General features: G+C 43.3%; 1 protein-coding gene across 1 annotated transcript in view; it reads right to left on the reverse strand.

Moving 5' to 3' along the window:
• Window positions 1–883: 883 nt before the first annotated feature.
• Window positions 884–17,748, reverse strand: part of gpr153 (G protein-coupled receptor 153) — a 61,323-nt gene continuing 44,458 nt past the window's right edge. The window contains 4 exon segments of the mRNA XM_084333089.1: window positions 884–1,117; window positions 1,120–1,968; window positions 5,238–5,419; window positions 9,326–9,515. Of these exon segments, the coding sequence (XP_084189215.1) occupies window positions 1,067–1,117; window positions 1,120–1,968; window positions 5,238–5,419; window positions 9,326–9,515 (1,272 nt within the window). The 3' untranslated portion in view covers window positions 884–1,066.

Here is a 17,748-nt window from a genome sequence, read left to right on the forward strand (position 1 = left end):
AACCCTTTGATGGACATTTTAGGCTTAGTTAGGAGGTCTCTCAGGGTATACTCTCAGAGGCCCATATAGTATATTTTTATAGAAGTAAATAAACCAGGAGGAAAGGCAGTGTTGACAGAGCAGTGGTGGTTAGTTCACTAGTGAACGTGTACTGCTGGAGAGTGGAGACTAAACGTGATGGACGGAAGTGAGCAAGTGAAATGTCACTTTGAGTTGTTCAAGGGGGTTCATGGAGAATTTAAATTCATCACACAGAAAAAGTGTAAGTAAGTGAAATTATAGGCATAAGCAGCAATATAGTCTGTTTCCTTCAATAAAACATGTTTAAAAATCCAGAATGTTTGGAATTACATCATGTCAGTGTCCTGGATAATAGTCATAATAATAACAATAATAACAACAATAATAATATAAAATAAAAACGTTCATAGTTATTTATCATGACCAAACCATGGCACATGTTATGGTCAAATCCTAATCTCAACCTCAAGGAGCATTTGGGCAGTAGATCTTCTATATCTCTGGGGTAGGGTAGAGATTGGTTTAAAAAAAGAAAGAAAGAAAAACAACAACTGCAAAACACGCACCCAGCAGAGAAAAATACACCTTGTACAATATGAGATTCTGAATTGATAAGTGCAAAGAAAGAAAAAAAAACGACCCCACCGCCCCTCCCAGATCACCCGGAACATGTGATCAGAAATAACATGGAACAGCAGAAACAACAGGTGGAAATTACCACAAGATTTACAACCGTTTTGTTGCGGGGGAAAAAAACTAAAAACAACGTGATTCGTCACCAGCCTGCTCATGAAATCAATATCAGGCCACAGCCAGATATGTGTCAAAAGACCCCCCTCCCCCCCCCCCCCCACAAGGCCATTCATATCTGAATACACAGTAGGTAGCAATAACTTTGGGTATTATAGTGGTACATGGGCAGTACGAGTGGAATAGTGGCACTAGTCTTAAATTGGCCAAATAGTACGTCACCCCTTCCAACGTCTTCCGTTGTTTTCTCCTAATGACGATAATACTTCAGAGTAATAATGTTCATATTAACAGGTCATAGTTTTACTGAATCAGAGTGAAAGGTGATGTATCCGAGGGCGCGGCTGAGGGTGTGCTTACAAAACTATTTGTGCTTCCTTTACTCTCCGCCACGCCCAGGTAGCTCTGGGGCCCCAAGCTGCCCTTCGGGGCCCTCATAGACCCCCCCGCTGCGAGGCCGGTCCTACTGGGCCTACGAGCAGGGTGCTCCCCAGTCTGCTGCCCCGGCGGGACCGGTCCCACGCCTTGACGTTTCCCTTCCAACCGCAGGTGTTCCGGTTGTTGGCAGCCTTTGCCCCAAGCCGCCCCTCCTCCTCCCTCCTCCCCGCCGCCACCTCCCTCCGGTCCGAGCGACGACCCGTCGGTCGAGCCGCCGCCCCCCCGAACCCCCCCGCTCCTCCTGTGCTCCGAGAGCCGCCTCAGCGCCTGCGGCTCGCACTCAAAGTCCGTGAGCGGGAAGTGAGTGAAGAGGACGGCGTGGTGTTGCTCGTAGAAGACGTCGGGGACGAGCGAGACGGCGGACGGCCTGCGCGGGCTCCTCATGGGACTGGGCAGCGGCGTCTCGTCTATGAAGTTGACCACCTCGTCGCGGCTGAAGCAGCGCAGCTCGTCCTCGTAGCACTCCCCGCCCAATGCGACGCGCGGCAAGTGCTTCAGGGCGTAATTATCCTCGGAGCGCCGGCGCTTGCGGTGCGGCGGCGGGTGGTGCGGGTGGTGCCGGTGGTGGTGGCTCTCCTCGTGGTAGGAGACCAGGCTGCTCCTGCGCCTCTCGTGGCGCAGCGAGCCGGAGGTGTAGAGGCCCCCCGTCGTGCCCATCATGTCCTCGGACGAGCCCCAGCGGTGCAGGTAGGAGGGGATCTGGCCGCTGCTGGTCCACATGTCGGTGTCGTCGTGGGAGAATCTTCTTGTAGGAGGCACCTGGGACGGCAACACACACAGACCCAGCACCTTCAATCACAGACCCAGCAGCACCTTCAATCTATACGGTTCACTTTATAGGTCACATGTTAATTCACAGCTATTTCCACAAAATGACTATGGCACTGTGTACGTTATAGTAATCTATACTGGACAACGCTACGACGTTCAAGCTTAAAGACACTACATGTAGGATTTATTCTTGGAGGGAATTTGAATTATTGTGATTCTTCACAGCCAAATCAACTGTGGTGGTAGGACATTATCATTTGAGAAATCAAATGTAATCATAATCACTTCTAAAAAAACAGTAGTGGCGGCTACGACCTGCTTTCAGCTCGTCATCCATGCAATCTGTGACATCCTGATCCCAGGTCACTGGAAAGTAACATGTCTGAACCAGCAGGGGGTAGAAATATGCTGGGTCATATTATGGGTGCCTGTGGAAAAGCCTAATACACAATATGAAAATCCTACAGGTAGCACATTTAAGTGTGATCTCTCTAGGTGTTGATTGCAGTTTATTAATAGACATGCAACGGACAGATTAAATGTATTGTCTCTTTTTTCCTAATTAAAGCATTCTGATTTCTATGGATTTAATTTCTATCTTATTATATTGTGGAAAATACATCTACAGAACTATAATAACTGAACTAGTATTCAACTCCATAGTCATCTTTATTGCATATGTTCATAGTTCATAAGTTCATTAGTCCCCCAAATTGGTATACTCACATTCCATATTGTTCTGACAACTACACAAGAGAGATAGGGTTTGTCAAGCTGGTGTCAAGTAGCACAAGACTGATATCAGACTGCCCCCTGTGGTGGCTTTTGGTAAATGCAAGGACATGAGACAGCAGAGCATACAGTAGCGTTGAGTGGAGGGGCAGGGGCTTAACGGCAGGGGGCAGCAGAAGCATAGGAATGGATGCATGGAGGAATGGCTGAGGATGCAGGATGGAGCACAGTCAAAATGACAAGAGGCCTTTGTCTGCAATCAAGCCACTTAAGAATCGCCACAGCAATTCTTAAATGGAGGCGCTACAATTATAAGTGATTAGTTGATGCGTGGTTGGAATTGAGGAGACAGGAGTCTCTAACGCTACCAAGTGGTACGAAGGTACAAGTGTACAAGTGCGTCATAGTTACGACAAACAAATGTTTTATTGTGACCGAAATTGCATCTGCTTGCTGTTGTGATTATAACTAGTAAGTAAGTAACTAGTAAGTGTTTAATAACAAATATTGTTTTAGAATATTATAAACCACATGAGTCCCTGTGATGTGGAGCAGTGAATGGAGTAATGATGGAATGACAGCTACTGTATACATCTCTGTTTCAAAGGGTCTTTTGTTATTAAGGTGGAAAAGTATTGGGGTCCTATATAACGTCAGGACAGGTGTTTCCAGGATGTCAGTAGAGACAGTAGCACAGTGTTGCTGTTGAGTCTTAATATATACTTATATCCATCTTTATATGTAAGTATATTTTCTAAAAGTATACTTTGTGCTGTTTTTATGTATTCAGAAAGTATACTAAAGTTGTGTTAAATTGAAACCACCTAAGTTGTACGTAGTGTGTTAAAAGTTGTACTTAAGATGTGCTTAGATATATTGAAATTATACTTTTCATGTATTTTTTACCAACCTAGTACACCTTTTATTTGTCTTTAGATTAAATTTACACAGCATATTAATGACTATCATACTAAACATGTTATTTTAATTAGTACATGAAGTACTAAAGTAAGTACCAAACTTACATTGCAAGTATACTCTCAGAAAAGGACTATGGGTAGAAATGTACTTTTCAAGTGAACAATATACAAATTCTTGACTTGGGGTGTAATGTCAAATCAAATCACGGTCCCGTATTCTGCCATTTCGTTTGATAAAGGCTAGCTGCCATAGGTGACATTATGATTATAGAATGTCTATAGATTACTGTAATGGAAACACGTATGCAATACTTATCCACCATGCTGTGTTATGGCTCAGTCTATTTGGGCTTAACCCTGAGAAACTGAAGCCCTCGTTAGCTCGTTCATATGACAAGGATGACACAGTGGGGAGTGAGTGCAAGTCAGGGTTGTGTTGGTCGGGATCATGTTGATTTTAAAGGTTCATCTCCACATTCAGTCTTCCAGGGCAAGTCCAGCAGATCTTCATTATAGGATTTTGAAGGTATAGAACTTAGAAGAACTCCTTAAACTGCTTGAGTTTTAAAGAGACTCCGACTGCAGCAAACAGTCGCGAAATCGTGAAGCCACACTGTCTGCTAAGCGACTTTGAGCTGTAAATTTGAAGTTTAACGAGTTGGACAGTGGTGTCAGAATAGGATGGAGGCTGAATGGCCCTTGAAGGCTGCATTTTGGAAACAAGCTTTGGGGTTAATGCTGCTTGAAGAGGAGCATTTCACAGCCCTGCAACTAACTGACTGACTGGCCTGCGTGTCGGATCCTTCTGACCCAGAGCCTTTTCTACAGCTTTTCCTGAAAGGTTGAGATATTATGATGGTAAGTCACTGCTTCACCTCTTACCCTCCTTAAAGGAACATGCCAATATTATGGGAAATGCGCTTACCGTCATCTCCAGGGTCAGACAAGAAGAACACCAATTTCCTCTCTGTGCGTTCAGTAGAAAGCTATCCGGTTGCAAGCTAGCCCAACTTAGCACAAATTAATGGAAGCGGATACGGACCGCTAGCCTAGCTTAAAACTCTGGGAGAGGTGTTTTTGGCCAACAGCTAGGCTATAGCTGTGCAAGGCAGGGGTTTTATAGATATCTATGGGGGTAACACTAGGCTATCTTGCAGCCGGATAGCTTTCTGCTGAACATACAGAGAGGAAATTGGTATCTATCTTCTTGTCTGACTCTGGAGAAGATGGTAAGCACATTTCCAATCATTCTGGCGTGTTCCTTTAACTATAAAGGTAGCCAATAGCTTAGTAGAAAGTAGACACTGCTTATTAACACTGGTTATTAAATAAAGCACGTCTAATATGTTGGTGGAGGGATATTGATGGTCATATTTTCCACATCAGCCAAAGTATAATTATTATGACTCACTTTCATACTACTGCTATAAATGTTTCAATGTAATATAACATCACAAAATATTGAACTCATTCCAGAAAAGATCAAAGCAAAGACTAGATAGTTTAGATAGTTTACTGTGGCCCACGAGGCCATTTTCATCATGCAACATAAAAGTTGAAGTTCAAGTAAAAAAGGAAATGGAAGAAAATCAGTAGAAAATATACCTGCAGATACTGCATTCTATCGTCCTGCGGTTCCCTCATTGGATACCCTTGCGGAACCCTTTCTAAGGTCGATAACTCATACTTGGCAATATGGTCTACCGTCATGATTTCGGGGGAGGAGCTATAGTCATATGGTCTGTCATATATTAAGTCGGCATGAATTCCTCCGTCTTGGCTGTTTTCTGCAAAACGCAGAAAGGCATACGCGTCAGGATTAGAGAGCAATGGACTCAAGATAGACAACAAGACAAGAGACACAGACAGGACGAATAACATAAGACAGACAAGTTCAATATTTCTCTTGTTTTCTTTTCCCTTGTGGGTCCAATCAGAAATTTGGGAGTGGGAAGTTTAAGGTTAAAAAATAAGTGGTATTACACAAAAATGGTCATGACATTTTGAACATTTAGCAAAAAGGGATGACAACGGCTCCCAGAAACTTGTAGATTTAGAGAGACCCTGCCTGGGGCTCATTTCAGGTGGCACAGAGTTTAAAAGCACAGAGTTTAACGGGGGAACCATATATCTTGGAAATGATACCATTTCAAGTGTAAATAATTTGATGAAACTCAATCAGTCCAACTGAATACTCTAATGATTACATTGATATTCATTTTTAGAGGTAAATTGGGCGATGGGTGTAAAATGCTGATCTTTAGGCAAAAAAAACAAAACAAAGGAGGAGGATGACAGTATTTGCACAGGCAGCTCAGCATGCAAGTCAGGAAAACAACCCATATACATACAACTGTGCTGTGTGATACACGGCAAGCCCTCTGGAAAAAAAGCAAGAGAACTGGCAGCGTTAATTATCACACAGAACGTCCACTGGGCCTGTGTTGTTTAGTTCCGTTAGACAATGAAGTAGCAAAGGAGGGAGGGAGGGGGGTCAAAGAGGAAAGAGGTATAGGTCCATAGGGTTAGAGAGAGAGAGAGAGCGAGAGAGAGAGAGAGCGAGAGAGAGAGAGAGAGAGAGAGAGAAAGAGAGAGAGAGAGAGAGAGAGGGAGGAGGGGGGATGGGGTAGGGAAGGTGTTGGCTTGATTTTAAACAGTTGCATTACAAAATAAAAGAAGCAATTGCATCACAGGTTCATTATCAATTATACATGAAATGTTGATTTGTGGCCTTTAAATGATATCATGTTCAAATGTTGTTATGGTCCAAATGAAGCCGATGCATCAAACCCCCCTTGCTATGATTATCATGTGACCTACTTTTGTGGGACGTGGGACCACAATTTGAAGTGTCTGTGATTCTTCAACGAAGTGGTTCAATGTGGAACCCTTGACGAAGTGGTTCATTGTGGAACCCCTTTTTCCATTATTTGAACAGTTTTATTCCCTAAATAAGTATCCACCCTTTTTGCAATACCATTTTTAGTATATATTAGTCAAACATTGACTTGATATTGATTTAAATGCATATGAATTCAACCTAGAATTCTATTTTCTTTTGTTTGAGGAGATCAATAGCTTACATTGCTCCATTGATATTTAGTCGTATGGATATTAGCATTGGGCCTTAACCCTGCCTTGCAGTAGGCCACTGTGTCTAAGCAGTAACCCTGCCTTGCAGTAAACCACTGTGTCTCAATCGTACACCTCAGATTCTTTCCCTTTGCGACTAAAGGGAAATATGACCATCATGAGCTGAAAGTGCTTCTCAGCTCTAGTTCAATTGCTCCCAGTATCACCTTGGGTCCAAACAAGTCTCATGCCTGCCTGTACATGATTCTAGAGGAGTATTGTCCAGTTTAGTAAAAGGGTTTCAGTAAAAAGGCTTCAGGGAAAGTATGTTCTTTTCCAGCAATATCCTCCAATATATTTTCTTTTCTTTCTTGCTTTCTTTCTTTCTTTCTTTCTTTCTTTCTTTCTTTCTTTCTTTCTTTCTTTCTTTCTTTCTTTCTTTCTTTCTTTCTTTCTTTCTTTCTTTCTTTCTTTCTTTCTTTCTTTCTTTCTTTCTTTCTTTCTTTCTTTCTTTCTTTCTTTCTTTCTTTCTTTCTTTCTTATTTTCTTTCTTTTGTCATGACATCAGTCTTATAGCAGTATAGTAAAGCAAAGCATGTTGTGTACACACCACTAAGGAAAACATATATTCTAAGGAAAACATACTCTAAGGAAAATATATATTCTGATACATTAAGTAGCCTATTTCATATGTTATATACTGTGGTGTGGGTCTTATTATCTGTTAAGTAGCCTATTTTATATGTTATATACTGTGACATGGGTCTTATTATCTGTTAAGTAGCCTATTTGATATGTTATATACTGTGACGTGGGTCTAATGATCTGTTAAGTAGCTTATTTGATATGTTATATACTGTAGTGTAGACCTTCCAGAATGGCCTCTACTTGGCTTCCAGATTAAACATTAGTTAAATAACTACTTACTACATTTGACCTTTAATCCCCAATTATCTACCTGCTTACATCTAATTCTGAAAGTTAACTAATAGTTAGTTATTCCTGGGCTCTATGATTGCTCCTAAGCGCTACACAGTAACTTGTGGTTAATGAACATATACAGTAGTTCTTCTTTAGTTCCTTCCCAGACCTTTCTGTTATCTGGCATCATACCAATCGATTGCAAACCTGGCTGGAGCACCAAGAATATTACCAGATCTGGGACACGGAGTAAAGAAAACCTGTGTTTGGCTGCTGTTGAGGACATATTTTGGCTGGTGTGCAATTGGAGTGAATCACAGCCATGGAGCCACAGCTGCTGATTAGCCATCTTTCATGGGCTCTAGTGGACTTGAGTGATCGCCATCCAATCGCTGAAATGGAAATTATTTGCAGTAATCTCCACATATCGAAAGTTATTATTACTAAATCACAGTAAGGGCTTTTCTTCATCCTTTAAGGAAAGTGTTACAGATTCTTCATCCTTTGCTGTGTTACTGTCACGGTTCTTACCTGGCTACTCCCTTTCTTTCTTCGCTCTCTCTCTCTCTCTCTCTCTCTCTCCCTCTCTCCCTCTCTCTCTCTCTCTCTCCCTCTCTCTCTCCCTCTCTCTCCCTCTCTCTCCCTCTCTCGTTAAGTCAGGTGTAGAGTGCAGGTGTGCCGCTGTCAGCGGAGCAGCTGATCGACGTCTGTGGGCCAATTACGTCAGTGGTATAAACCCGCCCCAGATGTCATGAGGCTGCCAGATCGTAACTTCGTATTTAGTCATGTTATTCTGCTCTCTCTCGTATTGTTCTCTAGTCCATTGTTCTTCGACAGTCTAACCCTTGTTCTCATCCTTCCCCGCAGTCCTTCCTGGCTCTTCACCCTGTTCTCTGGCTCTCGACAAGAGACGTGCTCTGACCCCTGCCTGCCTGACAACTCTCCTTGCCTTTTCCCGGAACGTATGAGGACCTGCACCCGTTTCGATCCCTGCCTGGTTGATTACCCTGTACCCGTTTTGACCCCTGTCTGGCTGACTATTCCATACCCGTGTATCGACCCCTGCCTGTCTGACTCTCCTGTCCCGCGCACGCCCCTGGACTGTACGAGTGCTTCCCCCTGTGTATCGACCCCTGCCTGAATATCTGACCATTCTATTCATATTAAATATACCCAACCTGGGTTTGAACAAGACCTGTCTATCATTGCTCTGTATCTGCATATTGGGTTCAATACCCCGAGACGTAACAGTTACCCTTTTTTCTCAAGGAGACACAGTTTTACTCTACAAATGAACTGTCTTAGGAGGACACAGGAAACATCCATGCCACTCACCGACTAAACTGTCTTAGGACACAAGAATAATCTGCTACTCAATGACTGAACTGTCTTAGGACATAGGAATCATCTATGCCACTCAACGACTGAACCGTCTTAGGACATAGGAATCATCTATGCCACTCAACGACTGAACTGTCTTAGGACATAGGAATCATCTATGCCACTCAACGACTGAACTGTCTTAGGACATAGGAATCATCCATGCTACTCAACGACTGAACTGTCTTAGGACATAGGAATCATCCATGCCACTCAACAACTTAAACTGTCTTAGTACATAGGAAACATTTGTGCTATTTTCAGGTAAGGGTGAGGAGGACAGAGAGAGAGACAGGATGAAGGTGAGGAGGGGGTGTTACCTTCATCCACATCATCATTTGACATGATTGCGACACACTTCTCCCACACCATGCGCCCATCGGCCCGGTAGCGGTCACACGCCCACAGGAACATGGGCAGCAGGATGGACTGGGCGATAGAGCACCACAGCACGCACAGAACCATCCAGTTATAAGAGCGGTCATACTTCAGGCTGGCAAAGCTCACCACCTATAGGGAGGGGCAAAATAAAACGTTCAGTTTAGAAACAGAATATTAAAAAGCTCTGAGCAAGACACTTAACCCCTAACAGCTCCTGATGAGCAGGTTGGCACCTTGCATGGTTGCTGCCGCCATCGGTGTGTGGATGTGTGAGTGAATTGGTGAATGTGTGTCCATTCTATGACCTTCTATTCATTCTTGGCCTTGTCATAAGTCACTCTGGATAAAGGCATCAAAACGTAATTGTAGTCTGAAATACAGCAATACGGAATAACTGACCCTGCTCCAAAACGGGAGAATTGTTAAACATTATGCTCATGCTACTACTATGCTTCCCAAGAGCCATTCTGTTTTTAAATAATTTGGAGTAATCAATCCTAAACAGCAATTTGTCATTTACATAATTGACCTAATTTAGCTGATGCTTTTATCCAAAGTGACTTACAAGTTCTGTACAACAAGTCAGCAGGAAGGGTCCAACTCTGGCAGCTAAGGGTAAGTAAGATTGTTCGTCAAACAGTGTTGAACTTGAGTGCTACAGATTTGAGTGCATAGTAGTATAGACATATTAGCATAGTAGGTAGTAATATAGACCAGGTAGATTCCTTAGTAGCAAAGTCCATAATAGTAAAAGATATCTAATAATAGTAAATGTATATTTTATTAATTTATTCAATATCAACGTGGCCAGATACTTAATTCAAATTAATCCCATTTATTCTAGTCACTAATGAAATAACAATGAGTCAACACATACACCAATATACCAGTTCATATCATTGTTCTATTATGTAGAAGTAGCCTATACCAGTTAATATCATTGTTTATATGTATACGTAGCCTATATACCAGTTAATGTCATTGTTCTATGTAGAAGTAGTCTATATACCAGTTCATATCATTGTTTATATGTAGAAGTAGTCTATATACCAGTTCATATCATTGTTTATATGTAGAAGTAGTCTATATACTAGGGCTGACCCCTATTAATCGATTAGTCGACTAATCGGTTGAAAAGAGCCGTAGTCAACTGGCCAACCTCTTAGTCGAATATAATAAAAAAAAATATATATATATATTATTATTATTATTTTTTTCATCATTCTTTTCAAAAGAAAAGAGGCCTAGAAGCGTGGCTAACGCTAATGACACGCATACCAGAGGCTAACTGCCTACGAAAACAGGCACAGAGGCACTGAAAGAGGATTTCACCCATCTAATGAACACACTAGACTAGACAAATATCAAGATGTATCCATCAGTGGACCAATTGCATGCTTTTGCAGAGCACAAGAAGCCTTCAGTCGACTCCTTCAGACACCCCCCACAGCCCAAATGGAATGATAAAAAAGTAAAAAAAAAAGTATTTTTTTTTAAATATTATATATATATATATATATATTTTTTTTTTTGTCGACCAATAGTCGACTAACGGCTAATTTTGGCCAATCCTAGTCGACCATCCAAATCCTTAGTCGGGGACAGCCCTACTATATACCAGTTCATATCATTGTTATATGTAGAAGTAGCCTATACCAGTTGATATCATTGTTTATATGTAGAAGTAGCCTATATACCAGTTGATATCATTGTTTATATGTAGAAGTAGCCTACTGTATATACCAGTTCATATCATTGTTTATATTGTGGCAGATATCATCCCCCGTCACATGGCTACATGGAGGAAGGACTATTGCCACAGGCAGAGGAGAGAATGGAGGAGTTGATTGGGACTGATTGAATACACATGTGCACCGCGTGATCACCCACATCCCACACACACACACACACACACACACACACAGACACACAGCATAAAGCCCTAGGAGAGACAGAGAAAGGTTGAGTGGAGGTGAGGAAGGAGCAGAGAGAGTGGAGAGAGTGTGAGATACTGAGTTTGTGAGGTGAGAGGTAGTTTGAAGGAGGGGTTAGAGCGAGAAGGTGTTCGTGTTACTGGACCCTGGACTGGCTGAGAGACAACCCCCTAGTGAAACTGACCCTGGACCAGATGACAAACCCTGAGTGTTGAACATTCCCTTTTTGTACGAGAGCCTGGAACGTGTTTTGACCCTGGACTGTTATATGACTCTATTTCCCATCGGACTTGTACTGCTGATCAATAAATATTAGGGCTGTCTTAAATACTTCGAAGCTTCGTTCGATGGGCATGGGATTCGAATGGGAAAATAAAATTTGAATATATTAAAAAAAAATATATATATATATCTATATATATATTTTTTGCTAAATCAACTCTGCCTCTCTTTGTTGTTTATTTGTTATTTAAGATGAGGTCAGACTCGGCACTGACAGATTTGTGTTCATTGTGCTGCTTTTATAAAGCCTCGAATGACGGCTTACAGCCTTACAATATTTCATGAAAGCAAAGTGTTTAGTTTGTCTGAGATTTAAAAAGGTTTAAACTTTACAGCACTGACAAAGTTGAACAAAGTGCTGTACAAGTCCCACAACATAAAACATATTTTTTTTTTATCTCGAAGCTTCGAATTAAAATCGAATCTAGGCCCCGAAGCTTCGAATGCCAAAAAGAAATTCGAAGGTCAGCCCTAATAAATATCATTTCGCTGCTGTCGGGACAAAACCTCATAACTCCAAAAACCCAACTTTTCAGCAGATGAAAAAAACTAACACAGATTTGAGGGTGAATAGAGTTAGGAGGTTTAGACAGATGATCGGTTTAATGCTTTCCCATTGTTTAAACTTTGTAAAACCCACACACACATATGGAGGATGATCTACGGAGTTGATTTATATAATAAAAAAAAATTCAAAAAATGGAGTTATGAGGTTTTGTCCCGACAGCAGCGATTTGTTTATTGAAATTGTGCTTGTGTGGACATTGGAATTGTTTGTTTTGGCCCGTGTCGAGCCTGAACACCACAAGGCTCGTCACAATATGTAGAAGTAGCCTTTATACCAGTTCATGTTGTTGTTCTATGTAGAAGTAGTCTAGTAGTGGTAATGTTACATATTTCATTTATCTGTGTACTGGTGCATGTGCTGAGCAGGGGCATTCTTCCGAGTAAATGTATTTGTCCCTGTGCCTGCGTGTGTGTGCGTGGGGGGGAGGTATGCCTAGCCATGCATTTAAATAGTTCATTACACACAGTCATAGAGAGGTATAGGGAAATGGGCTTCAGTCACCTTAGTGAATATGATGCCCTTTCATCTGTTCTATACCATACCACACACACACACACACACACACACACACACACACACACACACACACACACACACACACACACACACACACACACACACACACACACACACACACACACACACACACACACACACACACACACACACACACACACACACACACACACACACACACACACACAGGAATAGATCTAGTTTCCCAATGAACAGGAATAGATCTAGTTTCCCAATGATGTGTAGAAAGAGGCTTATTGAAGCAGTCTTTCTATCTGTCTTGGACCATGGAGACATGCTGCCCCTACGACTCTTAAACCACTATATTCTGCTTATCATTCTGCATCAAGATTGGCTTACACTGGAGGTTCCCAATATACAGACCCAACTTGGAAAATCAGCCTTTCATTATAGTGCCCCTACTACATGGAACTCTCTTCCACTCTCGCTGGAGATAAAACTACCTATAACGCAGAGGCTTACTTGCAGGCTTGCCTGCAGCAGTCTGTAACTGTTTTTAACGTACTTATTCATATTAGTACATTTTGCAAGTGATATGGTGTTCTTCCTTTTAATGCACTTCATCTATGTAGGCCTATATGATTACTATGTAAAAAGAAAAAAAAAAAAAGTTTAAATTTTATTGTAACACTATGTACAAAAGATTATATACTGTATATATATAAAGTTTTTCAGGTGTTTCATGCATTGGTCTTTGATCTTCATCGGGGATGCAGTTTCTGGTGGGGGCGTGTCGTGGTTGGGGGGGGGGGGGGGCGTGCCGTGCAGATTGATTGATTGAATGAATGTTTTATTAACAGATTGCAGAATGGGTACAATACAGTACGGCTCAATACACACAATTGTTAAGGGGATGCAGACCAGAGAAAGACTTTCGTCTTGTTCACATCAGGGTCCCCCATTTTCAATTCATAAGGAATTGTTAGTAAGGGTGCAACTTGCTCTGTGCAATCCATTCTTTGTGGATCTAGCCCTCAGAGTGTACTTGGATTGTTTGCTGGGTACGGTGATTGAGCCACCAATGTGGCACTGTGCCTCATCATCGTGCGTGGTGGTGGGGGTGTCGTTTCTGTGGGCTGCATTGTTGCCTCTGGTCCTGGTGGCCTTGCCATTGTGGGGGGATCAGTGGATTCTATGTTTTTGCTTTCGGATTCTGCAGGGGGGGTGGCGGGTCGTGTGCTCCATGGCTTGTGGTCGTGCCGGGGGGAGGGGCGACAATTCTGGATGTTAGATAGAATAGAATAGAATAGAAGTACTTTATTGATCCCGAGGGAAATTCAGCACTACAGATCAATCTGCTCACAGTAAACATTTAGGTAGTCAAAAATCTAAAATCACCAATCACAAATAAGAATAAGGAATAAAAATACAGTCTGGGATATACATTCTAAAATATGTATATACATTCTCTAATTGACAGCCAAAAATATACAGTAATATACAGTAATAGACAGTAACATATGTAAAAATATGTAAAAATGTGTCGATGTAAAAAGTAAGTCCAGGAAGATATGCCAGAGTTTGTGCTGTCACTGTGCTCAGTGAGGCAGGTAGTCTAATGGCTGTAGGAATGAAGGACTTCCTGTGCTGTTCAGTGTTGCATCTTGGGAGTCTTAGTCTAACACTTCAACATGCTTTCAGAACACCTATAAATACAAAAAGCATCTTCACTGACCACATTGTCTGGCTACCTATTACAACAGAGATAGAACAACATCTATCACGCATTTATCCTGGACAAACCTGCAGTCCTCAGGCCACTAACAACAAGTTTATGTAACATGAGACCAAATCAAATCAATCAAAATCATCAGCCTACAATTATTATAGACAAGGCCTCTGATTTGAATGACCAAGGGCTGATACCTTGTCTAAAAGGCTTGTACCATATAACGGTCAAATGCATAGTTTATCTCAAGGAGAAGCACTTCTTTGACAAACGTGATGTCTGGGGGTATTTGCAGGATGTGATTTGTCGGGGGGTGGTGAGGATTTCCCTACCTCTGCTTTGCACGTCTCTACCTCTGGTCATTAATTTTCATCATAGGTTGGGGATATGATTTATCCCCCCTTCTGGTATCTATAATAGAATGTCATTCATTCTATCATTAAATACATGGATTTCTTACCTCCTTTATCCAAGAAGCTACTGCAAGCTGTGTTGTTGTCTGTAGTTTGAGTAACTACAGCCCAGCACTTTCAGTTTCACTGGCCTCTAGCAGCTGAAGATGCGCTCTGACCGGTGTGCGAATGGACCAGAGAATTTGATGCAAAGGCGGCTGGGTGGCACAGCGGACATTGTGTTTGTCACCAACGCAAGAGACACCGGGTTGGAATCCGGCTGTCGGCGTTGCCTCCGGCTTGGGCCGGCCGTCATACTAACTCAATTGGCAGAGTTAGCGGGTGGGAAGTCGAAGGGTGGTAGTCTGGTTGTTGTGAACAGCGACTCCTACAGGTCGGTTGGGGCGCCTGCACAGCAAAGTCAGGAAAAATGGCGGGGGCAGTGTGAGCCTCCTACACGTTACTCCTCGCCAAATGAGAGTCCGCGCTGGCAGGTGAAAAAATGTGACAGGCTGCCTCCACATGTATCGGAGGGGACATGTGATGCAAGGCTTCTATCCTCCCTACAACCGGCCAGTGGGGGGCATATGCGAGCAACGATCAGGACAGGGGAGGGAGAATTGGTACGAGAGGTAAATTGGGATGGGGAGAAAAATCACAGAAAAAAGGAGAAAAAGTTGAAAAAAAAAGAGAATTTGATGCAGCGTGGATCTTATGAAGAGTGAGATTCAAGTCAAAGCGAATTTCTCTCTGACATGTCAAGAGAGAGAAACATCCTCGTCGTCCGAAGGCTCTAAGCAGTGCGGTCTAGCAAGAAATATGAATTCCACAAAAGGCCTATAAGCACTTTCCATGGTGCTGAAAACATTGTCTCAGATTTGTGTTTAGGGAGTGATTCACCATAGAATTATATAATCCTGAGCCACATTAGGGGAATTTAATCTTATGGAGCAGACCAATGTTAAGACCAGGAAGGCAATGGAGCAGACCAGGAAGCAGACAATGGAGCAGACCAGGAACCAGACAATGGAGCAGACCAGGAAGCAGGCAATGGAGCAGACCAGGAAGCAGACAATGGAGCAGACCAGGAAGCAGACAATGGAGCAGACCAGGAAGCGTGATTTTTAAACGTAGCCTATGTGTGCGAAGACGCTCTCTGATTGGCTAGCCGCGTACAGCGAAGACCCTCTCTGATTGGTTTAGCGCCGAAGGGTCTCTTCTGCCTTAACCCTAACCCTAACCCTAACTCTAAGCATAACCCACTTCGAAAGAGGGCCAAAGCATAACCACTTTGAAGCAGAGAATATATATGTACAAGGCGGAAGAGACCCTTCGGCGCTAAACCAATCAGAGAGGGTCTTCGCTGTACGCGGCTAGCCAATCAGAGAGCGTCTTCGCACACATAGGCTACGTTTAAAAATCACGCGACCAGGAAGCAGACAATGGAGCAGACCAGGAAGCAGGCAATGGAGCAGACCAGGAAGCAGGCAATGGAGCAGACCAGGAAGCAGACAATGGAGCAGACCAGGAAGCAGGCAATGGAGCAGACCAGGAAGCAGACAATGGAGCAGACCAGGAAGCAGGCAATGGAGCAGACCAGGAAGCAGACAATGGAGCAGACCAGGAAGCAGACAATGGAGCAGACCAGGAAGCAGACAATGGAGCAGACCAGGAAGCAGACAATGGAGCAGACCAGGAAGCAGGCAATGGAGCAGACCAGGAAGCAGACAATGGAGCAGACCAGGAAGCAGACAATGGAGCAGACCAGGAAGCAGACAATGGAGCAGACCAGGAAGCAGACAATGGAGCAGACCAGGAAGCAGACAATGGAGCAGACCAGGAAGCAGACAATGGAGCAGACCAGGAAGCAGGCAATGGAGCAGACCAGGAAGCAGACCAGAAGGAAGGTAAGGAAGCAGACCAATATTAAGACCAGGAAGCAGGCAACAGAGTAGACTGGAGTGCTTTATTTTTTTCCTAGCCGCATTTCTCGGAGACGCTCTCTGATTGGCCGACGCCTGTTTCTACACTGGTTAAGCTTAGGCACTCTTTCGAAGTTGGTTAAGGTTAGAGTTTGTCTTAGAGCATGGCGATAGAACGCCAGGTAGTTTGCTGGCTGTTCGACGAGGAAATGGGCAAAGACACAGCTCGTCACGCGATTGGGCAAACATGTCAGTGGCCAATCAGAGAGCATCAGTCAGTGGCCAATCAGAGAGCGTCTCCGAGAAATGCGGCTAGGAAAAAAAATAACGCGACTGGAGTTCATACCAGGAAGCAGGCAATGAAGAACACCAGGAAGAAGGTAATGGAACAGACCAGAGAGCAGGTGGTGCAGCAGACCAAAGCAGCAGATCAGAGAACAAACCAGGGAGAAGAATAGAAGATACAGAAAACACTTATCCAAAGCACTCTTAGCACTTAGCCCAAATAAATCCTGTCAATAATAATCAAGTTAACCCTTGAACTGGACATTTCTATGATTGGAACATTATATCAAAAAGCAGGGTAGCCGGACCAGCACTCACAGGTTCAATGTTTTTTAATGGCAGCCTGAATAAAAAGCAGACATGTTTCGGACAATGTCCTTCTTCAGTGATATGGCTAACATTCAATAGGGTTTCACATAACTGTCTGAGCCATATATACCATGGAGAGATTATTTGGCTGAATGTCTTGGATTATATAATGCAATGATTGTTCAGTTAATATTATGTAGCTGTACAAAGCTGCCGGATGCAGCAGGTCATGGTGGGCAGCAGGTCGTGGTGGGCAGCAGGTCGTGGTGGGCAGCAGGTCATGGTGGGCAGCAGGCAGCAGGTCATGGTGGGCAGCAGGTCATGGTGGGCAGCAGGTCATGGTGGGCAGCAGGCAGCAGGTCATGGTGGGCAGCAGGCAGCAGGTCATGGTGGGCAGCAGGTCGTGGTGGGCAGCAGGTCATGGTGGGCAGCAGGTCGTGGTGGGCAGCAGGTCATGGTGGGCA

The sequence above is a fragment of the Notolepis coatsorum genome, assembly GCF_963971535.1.
Source record: "Notolepis coatsorum genome assembly, chromosome: 17".
Classification (NCBI taxonomy): domain Eukaryota; kingdom Metazoa; phylum Chordata; class Actinopteri; order Aulopiformes; family Paralepididae; genus Notolepis; species Notolepis coatsorum.